The sequence below is a fragment of the Misgurnus anguillicaudatus genome, unplaced genomic scaffold, assembly GCF_027580225.2.
Source record: "Misgurnus anguillicaudatus unplaced genomic scaffold, ASM2758022v2 HiC_scaffold_33, whole genome shotgun sequence".
Lineage (NCBI taxonomy): Eukaryota > Metazoa > Chordata > Actinopteri > Cypriniformes > Cobitidae > Misgurnus > Misgurnus anguillicaudatus.
In genome coordinates, this window is record NW_027395283.1 from 9,302,650 (window position 1) to 9,321,057 (window position 18,408).

Genomic DNA, 18,408 nt, shown 5'->3' on the forward strand with positions numbered 1-18,408 from the left:
ACACCAAATATGTGTCACTATCACTTCAACGTGTTTCTGTTTTCTCTCACTTATGATGTTATCTTCCTGTTTGTTTGTTTGTTTGTTTGTTTGTTTGTTTGTTTGTGTTTGTTAGATCATCTTGTGGCACACGGACGGATGGCAGAGAAAGAAGCTCGGAAAAAGTTTAAGCAGATCATAGCAGCGGTGTATTTCTGTCACTGTCGAAACATCGTACACAGAGACCTAAAGGCCGAAAACCTGCTGCTGGATCACAACCTGAACATCAAGATTGCAGGTGTGTGTTAGTTAATATGTGTTAGTGTTGTGTGTAAGTGTTGTGTGTGTGTGTTTGACGGATGTCTCTGTGTCGTTGTAGATTTTGGCTTCAGTAATTTGTTCTCACGTGAGCAGCTGTTGAAGACGTGGTGTGGCAGCCCTCCTTACGCTGCACCTGAACTCTTCGAGGGGAAAGAGTATGATGGTCCTAAAGTGGACATATGGGTAAAATACACACACACACACACACGATTAAACATGTTTACACACACACAGACACTTCAGCAGGGTTTAACATTGGTCTGTCTGTCTGTCTGTCTACAGAGTTTAGGGGTGGTCTTATATGTTCTGGTATGTGGAGCTTTACCGTTTGATGGCAGCACTTTACAGAACCTACGAGCTCGAGTCCTAAGTGGAAAATTCCGGATTCCTTTCTTCATGTCCACAGGTACACACGGACACACACACGGACACACGCACACACTCATGTGCTCTGTAACTGACCAAAGTGTTTGTATATTTCAGACTGTGAGTATCTGATCAGACACATGTTGGTTCTGGAGCCCAGTCGACGTCTTTCAATGGAGCAAATCTGCAAGAACAAGTGGATGAGACAAGGAGACCCAGACCCAGAGTTTGACAGAGTAAGAAACCAAAACTTCATTGAACACTTTATGACAATCAGCTGGTTCAGTAAAGTCTGAGATTGTGTAATCCTCGCCTAAAATATTTACCAGAAATGAGAGATTGTGTAAAGCAGTTTAATAGGTTGTGGGGCGCATCTATAATGTCTTGAAATGCTGTCTATGTAGGGTGCACACTAACAGAGCTCTCTCTTTTATCTGTTTGATCTCAGTTGATCGAGGAATGTGAGCAGGTGAAGGTGGAGAGAGAAACCGAGCTGATCAATGAACAGATCTTAATGGTCATGTCAGAGATGGGCTTCGACCGCGAGAGGACCTTACAGGTGACACACAAAAATGCACACAAGTACACTCACAATGAAGCTTCTGTGATGTGTTAACTCTTTGTACGTCCACTTGCAGTCTCTGCACGCAGATGATTACGATCACTACAGCGCCACCTACAGTCTGCTGTCTGACAAACTGAAGCGGCACAAGAGTCTGCGCGTGACTCCGCCCACACCGCGTCCCGTCTTCGCACTCAATGCCGTGCAGGTGCGTACGGTTACCGCTAACAACCCTTTGATTCTGTCCTCTGATGAGAGGAATATGCATGAAAGCATCTCATTTACATACTTCATGAATGCATCTGGTTAGAAAGAGTCCCAAGAGGGATTGCGTCCAGGGATATACATGCTGCGTCTCATTTTAAACGTCGTGAAGGTCCTCTGGAGGACGCTTTTGTTAGCCGCAGGTTCTCTTAGTTCAGAAAAGAGTAAGATTTTACACTTTGCGTGAAATAAATGTGAATTATATAACTCTTTATTTCTGAAGTGATATAACCAGCGGAGGACGCCGACTTTATTTCTTAGTCTGGGGAATTTTAATTCGTTATATCTTTAACTGTGCTTTGAAAGGTTAGATGCAACTTAAATACAGTAACTGTCTGATTACAAATAACCAATGCATGTTTTCACGAAATTGTCTAAACAAAAGAATCATTTAAATTTCATCTTATTCATTTTAATGAATTTATTGATTAATTTAATGTCATCTTTGAGTAATTTGGTTAAGAGCTTTTCATCTTTCAGAAGAATCAGTCATGTTTGACAAAAGATGGTCTGTTGATGAAACTCATTTGTGCGATTGTGTGTTTGTGTGTGTTTGTGTTTTAGGATCAGAGTAATTCTGTGAGTATGACGGTTCCACAAGTTCAGCTCATAAACCCAGAGAATCAGATTGTGGAGGTGAGGACGACCACAATGCAGTCAAAATCAGATTTTTTGCTCATATGTGACCCAGATATCTTTGCAAGACATGTGAACAACACAAACCACATTGAATCTGTTCTTTTCTAATCTGATGTGAGCCACTTTTGGCCTTTTTAGCTGTCTGATCGTCAAAAGACCACTCTTTGAAGCATTTAAATCTGATCGCTCAAACCATTTAAGAGGTGGTCTGGGATGCATTTCACTGGACATGTGTAAATATATCTGCTGGTTGAAGATATATACTGTATGTTAGCGCTGGATCGAGCACACAGACCCCACATAATACAGTAACTGATGTTTTTTGTTGCAAAAGCATTGTTGCACGTTTCTAGTAATGAAACTGCGTTTGCATTTTGTGCAGGATTAGAAGATCGGATTAATGTCCATTTAGCCAAGATGCATTTATTTGTCCTGAATGTAAATGAAACACATGAAGTGACCACGTGTTAAAAAACCCTTTCATATGTGCTCATAAATCAGATACAGGTGACATGTTTTACAGTTTGAACATGCAAATGGGAATACATGCGGCTTCTATGTCATCTTAAAGGGACACTCCACTTTTTTTGAAAATATAATTTTTCAGCTCCCCTAGAGTTAAACATTTGATTTTTACTGTTTTGGAATCCATTCAGCTGATCTCGGGGTCTGGCGCTAGCACTTTTAGCATAGCTTAGCATAATCCATTGAATCTGATTAGTCCATTAGCATCACACAAAAAAATTACCAAAGAGTTTAGATATTTTTCCTATTTAAAACTTGACTCTTCTGTAGTGACATTGTTTACTAAGACCGACAGAAAATTAAAAGTTGTGATTTTCTAGGCAGATATGACTAGGAACTATAGACCGTTTCAGCAGTAAAAACTTGAAGAAGCGGCTTTCGTGGTCATCACGTAACTTCCGGTAAACTCTACGAAGAATAAATAACAACAAAGTCCTTTTAAAGTAGTTTATTTATATAACAAGGAAAATAAACAACATGTAGATTACATAGGAACCCAAAACATTTGTTATTTTGGACAAGGAGTTCAGTTTCAGCATATAGTCAGACCATTAAACAAACAGAAACCGGAAGTAAAGTTCAGACCAGACGCTTATAGCGTCACCACACGTGCTCCCGATGAAACGGTCTATACTCTCAAACTGGCGTAGTAATCAAGGACTTTGCTGCTGTAACACGGCTGCAGCAGGCGTAGTGATATTACGCAGCGCCTGAAAATAGTCCCCTGCTATTCAAAGTAACCAAGGGGAGTATTTTCGGGCAGTGCATAATATCACTACGCCTGCTGCAGCTGTTTATAAAACTGCTTAAAAAAACATGAAATGTTAGGTTTCCACTGCACATAAGGATCTGACCTGTAAACAATAGTTGTGTTCAGCTTCATGCAGCACTGTGTAAAATATTAACTTAATTACATTTTCATCAAGAGCCAGAAACCAACGAATGTGTTTGTGTGTATGTGTTTCAGACGGACGGGGCGATGGCTCTGGACAGTGATGAGGGAGAAGAGCCCAGTCCAGAAGCGATGGCTCGATATCTGTCCATGAGGCGTCACACTGTGGGTGTGCCAGACCCCAGGTACTACATTAACATTTATCTTCTTCTAGGACATTTTCTCACTACGGTGTGCCGGACAATACTGTATGATTCACATAACAAACCACTCTTACGTCACTTTAAACTCCTCCCACCAATCAAAGGGCTGAGCTTCAGGAGGATTTACAGAAACTGGCCACTGGATTTCCACGTGTGGCTCCTCAGCCGCCCTTCCCTGCGTTGTTGCCCACGATGGCACAGATGCATCTGATGCCCACGCCGAATCTACAGCCCACCCAGCAGCTGGAGTATAAGGTGAATCACAGACACTTCTGCTTCAGATTGACTGTCTATCTGCTTAAGTGTTTATAGATGACGAACATCTCTCTGTCTGTGTCTGTGTACAGGAGCAGTCTCTCCTGCAGCCTCCGACCCTTCAGCTCTTGAACGGGATGGGTCCTCTAGGTCGCCGGGCGTCCGACGGTGGCGCTAACATTCAGCTTCACGCACAGCAGCTGTTAAAGAGGCCGCGCGGACAGTCGCCTTTAGTCACCAGCCCGGTGAGATGACAGCATTTAAACAATGATCAGGAATAAATGAACGGATCTTTGACGTTTGTGTAGATGAGAATGTTGTTAAGCTTTAATGTGTTTGTGTGTCAGCATCCCATACCTGCTGTGGCTCCAGTGGATGAGGAAGAATCTGATGCTGAACCTGATGCAGAAGCTGTTAAAAGGTATAAGAGTCCTGTTGTGTTGTGTTGTGTGAGGGGTTTGTGAAGGTGTGTGGTGCTGCTGTGTGTGTTGGGCTTTTGTGTGTGTGTATGTTGGGCTTTTGTGTGTGTGTGTCTGGAAGCTGCAGGACACACTAAAAACTGCATTGCTGCTTTCAGCTGGGAGCGTCTCTCTCTCTCTTTCTCTCTCTTTCTCTCTCTGTTAGTCTGTCTGTTTGTGCATTAGTTTAGTATCTCATAAGAACACGATCTCTCTACATACACTTTCTGAAGCCCCTCCTGCAAAATGAGCTCTCTCTCTCTACTGTGCTGAGCGGTGGTGCCCAGTCTTCCTCCTGTGGCTTTGCTTTTGTCTAATCGCTTTGCAAAAACAATCGCCTGGAGGCAGCCAATCAGAGCGCTGATTCGTGCTGCTTATGTGGTTCAGGTATTTGGCGAACAGTTCGAAGCGCCACAGCACCCACGGCGTGGGTCCCTGCCATACGGCCAGCGAGCTCTCAACAGACATACAGAGAGCCCGGCAGAGGGGCTGGACCCCCGATCAGCACTGCCGGTGAGAGATAACACACACACTCACTCACTGACACACAAACACTCACTTACTGACATACACACACTCACTCACTGACACATAAACACTCACTCACTAACACACACACACACTCAGTCACTGACATACACACACACACGCACATACTCACTGACACACACACTCTAACTGATATACACACACACACACTCAGTCACTGACATACACACGCACATACTCACTGACACACACACACTAACTGATATACACACACACACACACAGTTGTGTGATTAAATGAGTGAATCAGGACACAGTTTGTATAGTCTGTAGTGTTTGTTACAGAGTGATGCGTGTGATGATGTCGTAGTGTTTGTTGCGGAGTCCTGCACAGTTCCAGCAAACTTCAGTACCAAATCCGATAATATAAAAAATAAATTAGCACCCGCCCAGACCCATACATTTTTGGCCTGCAAATAGATCTATTAATGAAAAAAGAACAAGAAAAATACAACCTCGTATTGCACCACACAGAGCCGGCCCAGCCACTAAACGACCATTGCGATTGCAAAGGGCCTCGTGGCCAGCAGAGGGCCCCCTAAAGTCACTTAGCTAGTGGTTGAAAAAAATAATTCATCAAAAGTTACATAAAATAAATATAAATATTAATTATTTATTATTAGGGCAATGTTAAAAAGGCTGTTACTTGTTATTATAGTTATTATGAAAGTTCGCTAATAAGATCTCTTTCTTGCCGAGATTGATTGACACACAGCATCCAGCACAGCAGCCAATCAGTGCCCGCGATCTATGTGCAGGCGAGCATCCCGCCCACAGAACGCAAAGTTGAGTTGAGCCGGATCGCTGATACAGACGCGAACTTTTGCTGTTGCTTTAAGGACAATTTCTTTAATGTTATGTGTGTTTGTGCATAAATGAGAAGTAAGTGGATCTTATTTGACTTCGGTAATGACCAAACCCGTGTTCTGTTTGACTTCTCTTTCTTATATTTGCCATCATAACGTGAATTGGTTTATTAAGCTTAATAATTAATATTTAAACGGTTTAACATGGTAAATTAATTCTGTTACGCTTATATTTCACGTATGCCATTGTCATTTCTACATATTTATGTCATTAGTGTAATTATATTGTTAAACGTCTGAATTTAAAGTGTTTTATGTGTAAGAGTAAACAAACTCATGCTCATATGCGTGGTACATGCCCAGACAGTGCACCGTTGTTAAACCACCTGCTAGCCTTTGCAAAAGTGTATAATGTCACTGTTCAGTGTTTAATATTTAAACTATAGCAATGCATATGACATACAGTAGCCAGCTTTGTTAGATTAATGTTATGAATGCAATGTTAATTGTTAATCTTCAATTATTAATATTATTTGCAAGTTAATTGTTATTATTCACAAACCTATGTGCCTCTTAAACTCTGCTGTCAATTAAAAATGTTTCTTTAATGGTCAGTGAAAATGACTTTATCAGTCTTTTTATTCAGCAAGTTCATCCGTGTGTATTTGTTGCACTGCACTGCCCTTCAGTACAGTCAGTGGTATCATATTTTTCTGTTAGACATCAAACATGGAACTCAAATCAAGAACTCAAGGGGGCAGTTTCCCTGACAGGAATTAAACTAGACCTAGACTAAAATAAAAGTAGGCTAAGAGCTGTCCAAACTGAAAAAAGCTTGCACTGACATAACTTAAAATACACCAGTGCCCTTTGTTTTGCCTCAATATCCACAGAAATAATGTTTTAATAAGGCATTTTTGTTAAAATTAGTTATGTTTTCTAATTAAACTAAGGCCGAGTCCTGTCTTAAGATATTCCCTGTCCGGGACCACCCTAAGGTCTTTTATTGTCATTCTGTAGGCTACAAGTTGCCACATAAGAACAAAATATGTACTCAGGACCAGCAATGTAAAAAAGATCATTAACATACAGTATACATAGAATAATTAAAACATAATTTAATAGACACATTTAAAAAAAAAAATAACATAGTAGATATAATATGTGCAGTATAGTCATAAGGTAGTCGTTGCTTTTCTTTAGGCCTTACTTAAAACGGACCAAATTTTGCTTAGGGCCCCCAAAGGTCTAGGGCCGGCTCTGGCACCACACTTTCTCCACACATCTGATTTTGCCTTTAAAGACTTGTTGTAGACAATTTTATATACTTTACTCGCCAACTTTACTTTTACTTCATCCTGTAACACTCTCTCAAACTAGGCTCTGAGAAGCATCAACAAAGTCCCATTGTCAGTTCTGGTGACGTGATGGGTCAAATGTCATCTTGTTGATACGTATGTGTAATAGTAATTTAGACATACAAATATTGTAAAAAAAATGTTTCCGCGCTACTACACGCCCACAAGTAGTTTATTATCCGCCCCGCATCCCGGCTGTAAATTTTAGGAATGTCACACTCCACCCGTTTTAGCCACTTTTATGCGGGAACCTATTGGTACCTGACGTGCCGAAGGACTCTGTCAAGCGATTGTGGAACGAACGCGTGTGATGAGATCGTAGTGTTTTTTTGCGGAGGAACATGTGTGATGATGTCGTAGTGTTTTTTTTTTGCAGAGCGAATGCGTGTGATGATGTCGTAGTGTTTTTTTTGCGGAGCAAATGCATGTGATGTCGTAGTGTTTGTTGCGGAGGGAACGTGTGTGTGATGTCGTAATGTTAGATGCAGAGTGAATATGTTTGATGTCATGGTGTTTGTTGTGGAGCGAACCATGTGATGATGTCGTAGTGTTTGTTGCAGAGAGATTGCGGGGTGAACACGTGTGATGATGTCATAACTTCAGCAGACAAACACTGAGCTGATTCATTTTTCAGTGTTTAGCTTATGTTTATTTTAAATGTTTATTTTAAATGTTTGACACAGTTTATGTCTTTTACTCTGTTGTGTATGTATTTATTTTCTATCTACTGTATATAAAAAATGATATAGTATGATTGTTTTAAGCCATTTGAATTATAGGGACAGTGAAGTAATGTCTACAAGTTATATTAGTAGAGACCTGATTATACATTACATTATTATGGAGTCGTCATAGGGCTCGTACACACTGCAGTTACATGCGGTTGTGACTCTTGAAACATGTGTATGGGGCAATAATGTGAGGTAAAACAGTACACAGACACACACACACACGTTATTTTTACATTCACAGAACTGATAATGATGGCAGTAGCAGAGCATTGACATCTTTACTGTGTGTGCAATGTTGCCAAGATAATTAAACGTGTATTGATCTGGTGTTGTGTAGATTTAGTTATGTGGTGTCATGATGACAATAATGATGGGCGTCTCTCACACCACTCAGTTCTTGCTTTCATCAGACACACTGTGCTCTTACGTTATAATGTAATGCTTATTAAACTTTATTTCATTACATCATTCATGAACATAATTTGTAAGTCCTGTCAGATCAATTTCTATTGACATTGAACTTGAAGACTACAACTCCCATCATCCCTCTCTCTTTAACAGCGTCATCAAGCTGCAGTGTTGTTGTGGTTTAGTGACCTCTAGTGGTGAAACTGTATATAATGCCTTTAAATGAGACATAAACATTGCTTACATTTCTATTTATATGAATGCTTTGATTTATTTAAAGATCCGGCTAAGAGCATTCATTTATTCACTACACGGTTTTGTGTTTTAATATAAAAACAGTTCAAGAGTCATTTCAGTTCAGACGTTTGTGTGTGTGTGTGTGTGTCTGTGTCTGTGTCTGTGTCTCTGTGTGTGTTGTCTTCATCTCATCACATTGAATCATTACTGCCCTAAATCAGTCCATGAAAGCGCTTATATTTCTATTTTAAACATTTTGATAGCACCTCACTGAGATGGCAGATGGGCTGCTGATGTTATTTCTTAGTGGGACGTCTGGCATCAAAGTAGATCTGCTGCTGACTTGTTTAATGTTTATGTTTGAGAAATATAAGTTGTGTGATTTGTGTGAAGTGATGAATGTTGTGAAGTGAACAGCGGGGTTTAAATATATAAAAGTACACAAAGCTGCAGTTACACAACATCTTCAAAAAGAACAAACACATCGGACTCATTCATCTTTGTGTGTGCGTCAGGTCGTCCTATAAAGACTGTAACACTCTTCACCTGCCGATGGAGCGTTTCTCTCCCGTCAGACGCTTCTCAGACGGCGCTGCCACCATCCAGGCCTTCAAGACCCAACTTGAGATCAGACAGCTCAAACAGGTACAAGATACAGAGAATAACATTTGGATATTTGTTGATATGATGCGTGTGTTGTGTGTGATGTGTGTCTGTGTGTGTTTAATGTGTTCAGGAGTGTGAACAGCTTCAGAAGATGTACGCAACTCAGCAGGATGAGCGTCTGTTGGAACACACACAGCAACAACACATCCTCTACCAGCAAGAGATACTACACCAGCAATCACAGGTCTCTCTCACACACACACACATGCACGCACACACACACACACAAACACACACACACACACACACATTGGTTGTGTGTATAAATGTTAAAGTGTTGACTTTCTGTCTGCAGGCTCTGTCTTTGGCACATGGAGAAAATCAACCCAGCAGTCACCTTACATACCAGCTACAGAGGTACACAAAACACACACAACACAACACACTGCACAAATAGTTATTTTTTAGTTGTTTTAATAATGACTAATAAGTGACAGTAAAAATGATTTTTAGTAAATGAATTCATTTTTCCTGTGGCTGGTGTGTTTTTGTTTGTCTGTACTGTTGCGTGTCAGTACTGTTGCGTGTCAGTACTGTTGCGTGTCAGTACTGTTGCGTGTCAGTACTGTTGCGTGTCAGTACTGTTGCGTGTCAGTACTGTTGCGTGTCAGTACTGTTGCGTGTCAGTACTGTTGCGTGTCAGTACTGTTGCGTGTCAGTACTGTTGCGTGTCAGTACTGTTGCGTGTCAGTACTGTTGCGTGTCAGTACTGTTGCGTGTCAGTACTGTTGCGTGTCAGTACTGTTGCGTGTCAGTACTGTTGCGTGTCAGTACTGTTGCGTGTCAGTACTGTTGCGTGTCAGTACTGTTGCGTGTCAGTACTGTTGCGTGTCAGTACTGTTGCGTGTCAGTACTGCGGCGTGTCAGTACTGCGGCGTGTCAGTACTGCGGCGTGTCAGTACTGCGGCGTGTCAGTACTGCGGCGTGTCAGTACTGCGGCGTGTCAGTACTGCGGCGTGTCAGTAATGCGGCGTGTCAGTAATGCGGCGTGTCTGTTGCGTGTCAGTACTGCGGCGTGTCAGTACTGCGGCGTGTCAGATCATCAGTGTTTGTAGATGTTATTGAATCATCAGCACTGAACATCTGGATGAGTTATGACATTAAACGTTTAGATGTTACAATTTTGGGTGTCTGTATATTTATAGTCTCTCTCTTTCTTTCTCTCTCTGTCTGTCTCAGGTTGCGTATTCAGCCCTCGAGTCCCCCTCCCAACCATCCCAACAATCATCTGTACAGACCAGCTAGTCAGAGTCCTCCGCCGGGGAGTCAGGGGATGATGCAAGCGCACGGTCAGTCTCAGATAATCAGGAGGCGTGTCATAGATTGCATGTCAGTAATGATGACGGTGATGATGATGACGGTGTTAATCTCCTCCCACAGGTGGGCCGTCTGCAGTGCAGTATCAGCACGGCGCCGCCATTTATCAGTCTCCCAGCGCCAGCCCTCCGCCCACCAGCCTTCCCCGCATGGCGCTATCCAATCAGCAAGCGCCACAAGGACCGCCCACCCGCACGTTAAACCAGGCTCACCCGCAGCAGGTGACCATTCAGGTTCAAGAGGTGGAACCTGGGGGCGGAGCTCAGCGGCAGGGTTTCCTAGCAACGCCGTGTCACAGAGTTCTGGGGAAACAGCTGAGTGCCGATAACGCTGAAAGTCACAGGTGACGCCATTTAATTCAGGCATCATCCAGAGGTCTTGCATTGTGTTTTATTCATTGTATTTTATTAAAGGCTCATATGCATTTATTTATTTATTTTTCTTTGTATTTTTTATTTTTACAAAAGTGAAAGACTTACTGTATTGAATCTTTGTTGTTTGTTTATTTCAATCCAGTGCAACTTGTTTTCGTGATTCACAATCATCTTCTTTATATTTGTCCATGCAGTAAAATGAATGTTGTTTTGTAAATGATTTGTGTAAATATTGAGGATTGTGTGTCAGTAGAGGAGACGATGGACAGCTGCTCTCAGGTACTTCATCATGATGATGTTGTGTCTCTTCAGTAGATTCCTGTGTCATCTTCACTTATACACACAGATGAATCAAATCTCTCTGATATTCTTTGATTTATTTTCCCGTCAGTGAGTTTGACACAGGATTGGTTGTGTAGTTTCAGAATCAGACTCTATAGTTGTGTTGTTAAGTGTGTTTGTAGTTTTAATATTAATATTACTGTATATATTTGAAAGTTGAAGTGAATAATGAAGTTTGTAATTTATGCATCTGCTTTTATTAGAGTTAGGTAGTATATAGGTAGTATTTAATGTCATGCATGATGTCACAGAAGAGGCGGAGCTAGAGTCTGATAATAACGAAAATAGTAATGATTGATATGCTAGCTAGCTATAGCTGTACAAGATGAAATGATCGAGTCTTGCAGTCCATCGATGCCCGTTATCATTTTTTTAAGTCACCCCATCACCCTACGACAAACAGATCTAGTAGTCTGAACCCAGCATAATTTATTCACTTTCAGGTTACTGTTATAGTTAATTCAGTTTCCTTATAATAATCATTTAATGATTAATATTGATTTGACCGTGTTACGGTAGTGATGCATGTAAATGATCAAGAAGATGAAGAGGCTGGTGTTCCCCACAAACCAGTCACCTCAACATTTCTTTTCTCATTTAATTTCTTTATTTGATACAAGAAAAACACTTTCTCATGTTGACCTTAATATTAAAGGGAGGGTGGCATGCCCCTCAGGGGCTGAAATCTGATGTGGGTGTGGTTATGCTAATTTCTTTACTGTGATCGTTCTGTTACAGTTGCAGTCTGAGTCGCTTCCACTGTTCCTCAACGTACGATCAGTTTAACCCGCACCTGTTCGGCGAGGGGGTGCACGGCTCCCCCGGTGTGACGGGAATGGTGGGCACCTATAACCCTTACCTGCAGGGGGCGTCTCTGAAGGTCCCCGGGCTGGAGGGCTATCACGGCGGCGGAGGCGTCATGGGTTACGGCAGTCCGTCCGCACTGCAGCAGGCTCTGCTCTCGCCGACGCCTTTGGAGTACCGGCCCGCCCAGCAGCACGTCACTCCCACGCTGCAGGGTCTCCTCTCGCCTCGACACTCTCTCACGGGACACGCCGACCCCCGGCTGCCCCCGCAAGACCTCGCGGCGCTGCTGAAACGGCATCGCCCCGCGCCGTCTTCCGCCGTGACCGCCAACCCGCAGGACTACGGAGAGATGTTACTGTTACAGCAGCTGGGCCAAGGGGCCGAAACCTTAGAGCACACCTCTCAGCAAGCCCCGCCCACACAGCACTACCATCACCTGCTCCAAATCAGGACCCCTTCCGAGTGCCCCGTCCCGACCCTTCCACACTCCGAGAGCATGGAAGAGGACGAGATGCCGAACTATCACGAGGGCTTGCTGGCTAAAGCCGCCGCCCCCTGCGCAGAGGGACACGAGATGTTGGCTCCTCCTCGCGGGGGCACGCCCCCTTACTCCTCCCCCACTCATAGACACGCCTATGTGCGTAACGCCACAACGACGAGAGGTTTGATCTTTTTCTGCAATATGATTAGAATCATCAGGGTTTCATTTTATCTTTTTAATAAGAAAGTTAATTGCAGTGAGGTTTGTTTTTTTTGTCATGATTCTCAAAGCTAATTTAAATTATTACTTCTCTTTTAAAGCTAATCAAGGCAGTGCAACATGTTAATGTGGTCATTAAATATTTTGGGTTATGTTGACCCAGTTATGTTTCTGGAGACTCTGATGTTGAATTGTGTTTTTGTTTGTGTGTCAGAGTCGTGTGGTGAAGCTGTCGACTGCAGGGGGATGGATGGCGATCACAATGGTTACGGCTCACGGGCCGCGCAGGGCGACGCATACAGACCCAGAGGATCATTACAGCGACATCACACCATCCAGACCTGTGACGACGCTTACGTACGTCTCTCTCTCTCTCTCTCTCTCTCTCTCTTTCTCTCTCTCTCTCTCTCTCTCTCTCTCTCTCTCTCTCTCTCTCTCTTAGTGTGTCGTGTATTCTCATCACAGATCTCTTTGACTTTAGGAACAGGCAGAGACTATGTCTGGAATGAGCTTATTGGCTGGGAAGGCACTGAGCTCCGCCCGCATGTCAGACATCCTCAGCCAATCATCTCTGAGTGGAAGCCAGCAGCTGCAGCAGCGAGGGGGCACAGGTGTGTAAACTCACACTACAACACAAACACACACACACAGAGTCTTCATGTTGTTTTGTGTTGTGTGTTTAGCGTGTGACGTGGAGGCAGAACTTCACCCGGCCTCGTGTTACCCATCATCCTGCACCAGCGACATGCTGCTCAGCTATAAACCACCTGATCTGCAGTACAGCGTGGAACAGGCCGGAGTTTAACCAACACAGGTACTCAACATTTACCTTTGTGTTCTCCTGCAGACAATAATAACATCTACTTGTTGCTTTAGATTATCCAGGTTTTCAATGAAGTCAGGATTAAATAATGATGAGGAGATTAATGTGGGTCACACGGTTAAAATGCCGAGGTATCCACAGGGGTGTGCGCGTGAAAACTTAGTTATGTTAAAATAACTACTAAATATTTACAGATAGATGAGGTTTAGCAAATGATCAGATAGTTGTTCTCATACTAACAGAAAACTGAGAACTCATGCAAAATGAAGAGATGCGTTTGATGTAAACAATCAAATAAATGTACTGGATGCATAAATACAAAATACAATGGTGGATTATCACACGTCCATGTTTCATGGGTGGGACTTGTCAACTTTGTGCACGGTCACTTCCAGCTCAGTTCATCAATAACTGAAACAAAGACTAGATGTCATGTCACTGCTCTGTTGTAAGTCAAACAAACAACACCAATCTTATTTAAGTTTTCTTGGATTCTTGAATTGAGTCTAGAAGTGGATTAAGTGGCACTTTTTACAACATTGCAGTGTTTAAAAGCAGCTTTACAAGAAACCATTGAAATGAGGGAATTATTTATATATAGAATATAAAGGAATCAAATAGAATTGAATATATTGTATTACTGCAAAGTTTTGTGTTCTCACTAATAAAAAACAATATTAATAAAATGGTATTAACTTTGCTTTGAGTATAAGATGTATAGTCAATATGATTAATAACAGGCATATTTATTTATTGTGTCAATGATTGTGTACTACTATAATCACAGCATTTTGAGATAATTTTGTGTTAAAATGTTATGCGAGAAAACATAAACTCGTTTTCATTTGCGTGCTGTCTGTACTATTTGGTTGTACTGCATGCTGTCTGAAGCCTTAATATTTGTGTCGGGCTCGCGGTTGAGGGGTGCGAGCAAACAAAACTTTTCAAACAAAGCGCGAGTAAATTATTGAGGTCTGTTTCACTTTTTTTTTTTGTGCTTGAATATTTATATTGGCCAATTGTGCCAGTGACTGTTGCATTATTGCTAACAACACATTACTTTGAACACGTTTAATTATCTTACCAATGATAGAGAAATAAATCAACTTTTAATTATATGACCAGCACCTGTATATAAAAGGAATAAAATATAATTGAATATATGGTATTACTTCAAAGTTTTGTTTTCTCACAAATAAATAAAAATTAGAACGGTATTAACTAATAAAATGGTATTAACTTTCCTTCGAGTATAAGATGTTTAGTCAATATGATTAATGACAGGCATCATATTAAATTAGACATCATATTAAATCCATCTTATTTGAAAATGGCCCCTAACAAAAGAATTACACGAAAGCAGGGTTTTTATTACATAATTTGCAATAATACCACGAACAGCAGTGCAAAAACATCATTAGGTGCATCTCAGCACTATAGGCTTACAAAAGTGAAGTAGTGACGTCTATAGCAATAAAAGCTATATTAACAGAAATTACTAAACCCTAAATTAATCTGTATTCGTTCAATTGAGTCATTCACCAGAAGTGGACATGCACAAAGATGGCTGAAAGCGTAAGTACTAAGTGTGCTTAGTATAGTCTGTAAAATGAATAACACGGTTCTGTCTATCAACACTTAATCTGTTGTTGTCTTCTGGCCAGTTTCACTGAAACACTAACTTTAACTTGTCCATATTTTAAAACTGCTGTGAGCATTTATTTAAAGTCTGTATTGAGTGGCAAATGTTTATATTCCCAAAAACGATATCAACTTAAAAAACATATATACCATTACTGTGAAATAAAACGAGTCATTCTGTGAATTGGATTTTTGGTCATACCGCCCACCCTTTAATAAATCTTACTGATAAAACAGATTAAAAAATATATTTTTGAAGTTAAGCATGTAAATGTGCTATTAAATAATTAAAATATTGACTTTAAATCTCAGGTGTACTTCAAGTAAATAACTTTGGTGAAGGTTTGTAAAGCCCTGCTGACTCGCTCCTGAAATAACACAGATATAACCACACAGTTATACAATAGTTCAGCCAAAAATGATAATAAACCCCTGATTTACTTACCCTCAAGACATCTGAGATGCATATGTCCATCATTTTTCAGTTTTTTAGAAAACGTCTTAGCTCTTTCAATTTTTACAATGTATGAATATGAGGTCCACCTCCTTTAAGCCCAAATATTGTGCATCCATCCTTCATAAAAGTCATCCAATCAGACCCATGAGCATAAACAAAAGCCTTCTGTGGGGAATCCATGCGGTTTTGTAAGAGATATATCCATATTCAAAACTTTACAAATAATAATAACTATAAGCAGATGGCTCAACTCATTGTTTTTGGTGTTAGCATTTAGGCTCATTGTCGTTCACTCTTTTTCTTTTTCTTGGTCTGGCAACACAAGTTGAGATATTTCCTGTGATTTCTTGTAGCTCACGTACAGAAGAGAGACGCGTCACGTCTGTGATGCATATATTTAATCAAACTATTACTGCCTTGTTGTGTAACAAAATCAGCAACTTGATGTTCGTTTGATTTGAATCAGATGTATCTTCAGTTTTTACAGCTTTACCTTTAGCCAATCGCGTGTCATGTCAGTAATCTGTTATTTCTTTCTTTCAGGGGTGTATTTGCTGTATAAAGGTCATATCCCTCTGCTGTGTTGTGCTGTCATGCCAAATCCTCTTCATCTGTCTGTCGGGTGCTGTGGGTGTGGCCTGCAGGCAGGAGGCGGGGCAGGAGGCTTCCTCCCGGCCAGCGTCACGTTGAAGTTTTCTTTGATGGGATACAGCGAGCGCCGCCCCGTCTGCTGCCGACCAATAATCATCCACCCTCCCTCACCCCTTACACCTCCCTCTTATCGTTGCCATAGCAGCGCTCTCTGCGCACTCCGACGTACGAGGCGAACGCAAGAGTCTTACGAGAAAACACACACACACGCACACGCACAGAGACTCCATTACCAAACGCCACAAACCCAAAGTATTTCACTGAAGCCTGTGTTAGTTCACCTCTCGCTCGCCCCGCGTGTGGATCGCTCCGGTCGGGCCGTGATGTCATGAACCACCCGTTCCCCGAGCCGGCGGCGGGGGGAGAGAGGGACGGCGTGCGGACGGCTAAATCTCAAACACTTCCCACCTCTACTTTTTGCTTTCTTTTAACACATTTTTATGGCTAATGTTCTGTAGGAATTATGATTCTTCTCGTTTTCTGTAAAGACATTTTATCAGTCAAATTATGACGGTTGTTAGTAAAACGGTTCTGTGTTGCAATAGCAGCGTTTCTTTCCTCACAAACTCATTTTTGCACTTTTTCTGTTTTTGTGATTTGTATTTTCCTGCTTCATTTCCTTCCTGTTTTTTCTTCAACCTCCTTCATTCCATCACTCTCTCATCACTGTTGCTCTCTCTCTCTCTCTCTCTCTCTCTCTCTCTCTCTCACACACATTCTCTTACTCAAGCGCACACACTCACTCATCCCTCTTTCTTTCTCTTTCTTTATGTGTCTTTGTCTCTCTGATGTCAGTGACAGCTGAATTGTGGGTAGTAGATGATGGTGATGTTTTTATTAAGCTTCATATCTGTTTTAAAGCTTTAATTGGTTATTGTTTATGTGAATATTGTTGAAAAAGCTTTTGCATTTTTTGTTTTTTTTTATGTTATATTAATTGTTTTAGCCATATTAACTGAGAGAGAGCGAGAGAGAGATGCTTCATTATTCTCAGTTTTAAAGAGTTTGAAGTGAAACGTCATCTTCAGTCTGACCAAACTAATAGCTGTCGTATGATCTGAGGTGAGACCAGCGTCATCTCTCATTCTTGTCCTCTTCTGTTCTTTCATCTTTCTGTCATTTTGTTCCTTTTTTTTTTTGACTTTGTTTTTGGAAAAATACTAAAGTGCAACAACATCTAAAAAAGAATTCCAGACAAACTGAAATGAAATAAATAAATATATATAAATAAATAAATAAATGAATATGACAGAAATGTGTTGACCGACTCTTATTTCAAGCAGGTTTGATGTTCGTTCTAAATGACTCTTCTTGTTTGACTCGGGAATCGTTCATTCAGTTTGAAATTAGCTGAGAGTAACTGCAAGTCTTCCTGTAGTCAAGAATGTTATCATTTATAATCATTTATAATCACGTATATAAAACCTTTACCTGTCACAGTAATGTCTTCATGCACTCTTGCCTCATTTAGTAAACCTGGGTTTATGAATATGCAAATTAGGTTCTGGCTCTACTTAATTGCGCAGCTTGAACCATAGATATGAATATGCTAACTAACTAGTCCTCGCACCACATTAGACCATAGATATATATGTAAATAGATGCTACATTTGGCTGTTTCAGACACGCATATCTATAACTTGAACTACTGATTCACTGTGTTTATGTGATTGGTTACATGTTTGTGACGTAGGAAACGCAGGTGATTTTAAATCACTGAAATAAGGCTGTCTCTAATATTAAGGATAAAATACTCATCAAATGATGAGTGCACATGTTTTTTTATTATTAAAATAGCACATAGACATATAAACAGGGTTGCTCAGTGGGTAGCACTGTTGCCTTATAGCAAGAAGGTCTCCGGTTTGAGCCCCGGCTAGGTCAGATGACCTTTCTGTGTGGGGTTTCTCCCTGTGTCAGCATGGGTTTACTCTGGGTATTCCAGTTTCCTCCCATAGGCCAAAAACATGAAAGTTAGGCATATTGGAGATGCAACCCCCCCCCAACCTGTGTTTGGATTAACTTGGTATGGATTGACTGGTTCTTGACATGGATATAACCATAGATGCTGGAATTGT

At 41.2% G+C, this 18,408-nt stretch overlaps 1 protein-coding gene across 2 annotated transcripts in view; it reads left to right on the forward strand.

Moving 5' to 3' along the window:
- Nucleotides 1-17,589, forward strand: part of LOC129437193 (serine/threonine-protein kinase SIK3 homolog) — a 30,369-nt gene extending 12,780 nt beyond the window's left edge. Inside the window, exons 4-25 of one of the 2 annotated variants that reach the window (XM_055195337.2) lie at nucleotides 116-277; nucleotides 359-483; nucleotides 583-706; nucleotides 784-902; nucleotides 1,115-1,225; nucleotides 1,305-1,436; nucleotides 2,057-2,128; nucleotides 3,624-3,733; nucleotides 3,856-4,006; nucleotides 4,099-4,251; nucleotides 4,354-4,427; nucleotides 4,852-4,977; nucleotides 9,068-9,197; nucleotides 9,289-9,402; nucleotides 9,514-9,575; nucleotides 10,398-10,507; nucleotides 10,599-10,878; nucleotides 11,990-12,720; nucleotides 12,973-13,115; nucleotides 13,240-13,369; nucleotides 13,442-13,572; nucleotides 16,223-17,589. In XM_055195337.2, coding sequence (XP_055051312.2) covers nucleotides 116-277; nucleotides 359-483; nucleotides 583-706; nucleotides 784-902; nucleotides 1,115-1,225; nucleotides 1,305-1,436; nucleotides 2,057-2,128; nucleotides 3,624-3,733; nucleotides 3,856-4,006; nucleotides 4,099-4,251; nucleotides 4,354-4,427; nucleotides 4,852-4,977; nucleotides 9,068-9,197; nucleotides 9,289-9,402; nucleotides 9,514-9,575; nucleotides 10,398-10,507; nucleotides 10,599-10,878; nucleotides 11,990-12,720; nucleotides 12,973-13,115; nucleotides 13,240-13,369; nucleotides 13,442-13,563 — 3,281 coding nt within the window. In that variant the 3' untranslated portion in view covers nucleotides 13,564-13,572; nucleotides 16,223-17,589. The remainder of the gene's footprint in view (nucleotides 1-115; nucleotides 278-358; nucleotides 484-582; nucleotides 707-783; nucleotides 903-1,114; nucleotides 1,226-1,304; nucleotides 1,437-2,056; nucleotides 2,129-3,623; nucleotides 3,734-3,855; nucleotides 4,007-4,098; nucleotides 4,252-4,353; nucleotides 4,428-4,851; nucleotides 4,978-9,067; nucleotides 9,198-9,288; nucleotides 9,403-9,513; nucleotides 9,576-10,397; nucleotides 10,508-10,598; nucleotides 10,879-11,989; nucleotides 12,721-12,972; nucleotides 13,116-13,239; nucleotides 13,370-13,441; nucleotides 13,573-16,222) is intronic. The other variant, XM_055195338.2, reaches the window with a different exon arrangement.
- Nucleotides 17,590-18,408: the final 819 nt, after the last annotated feature.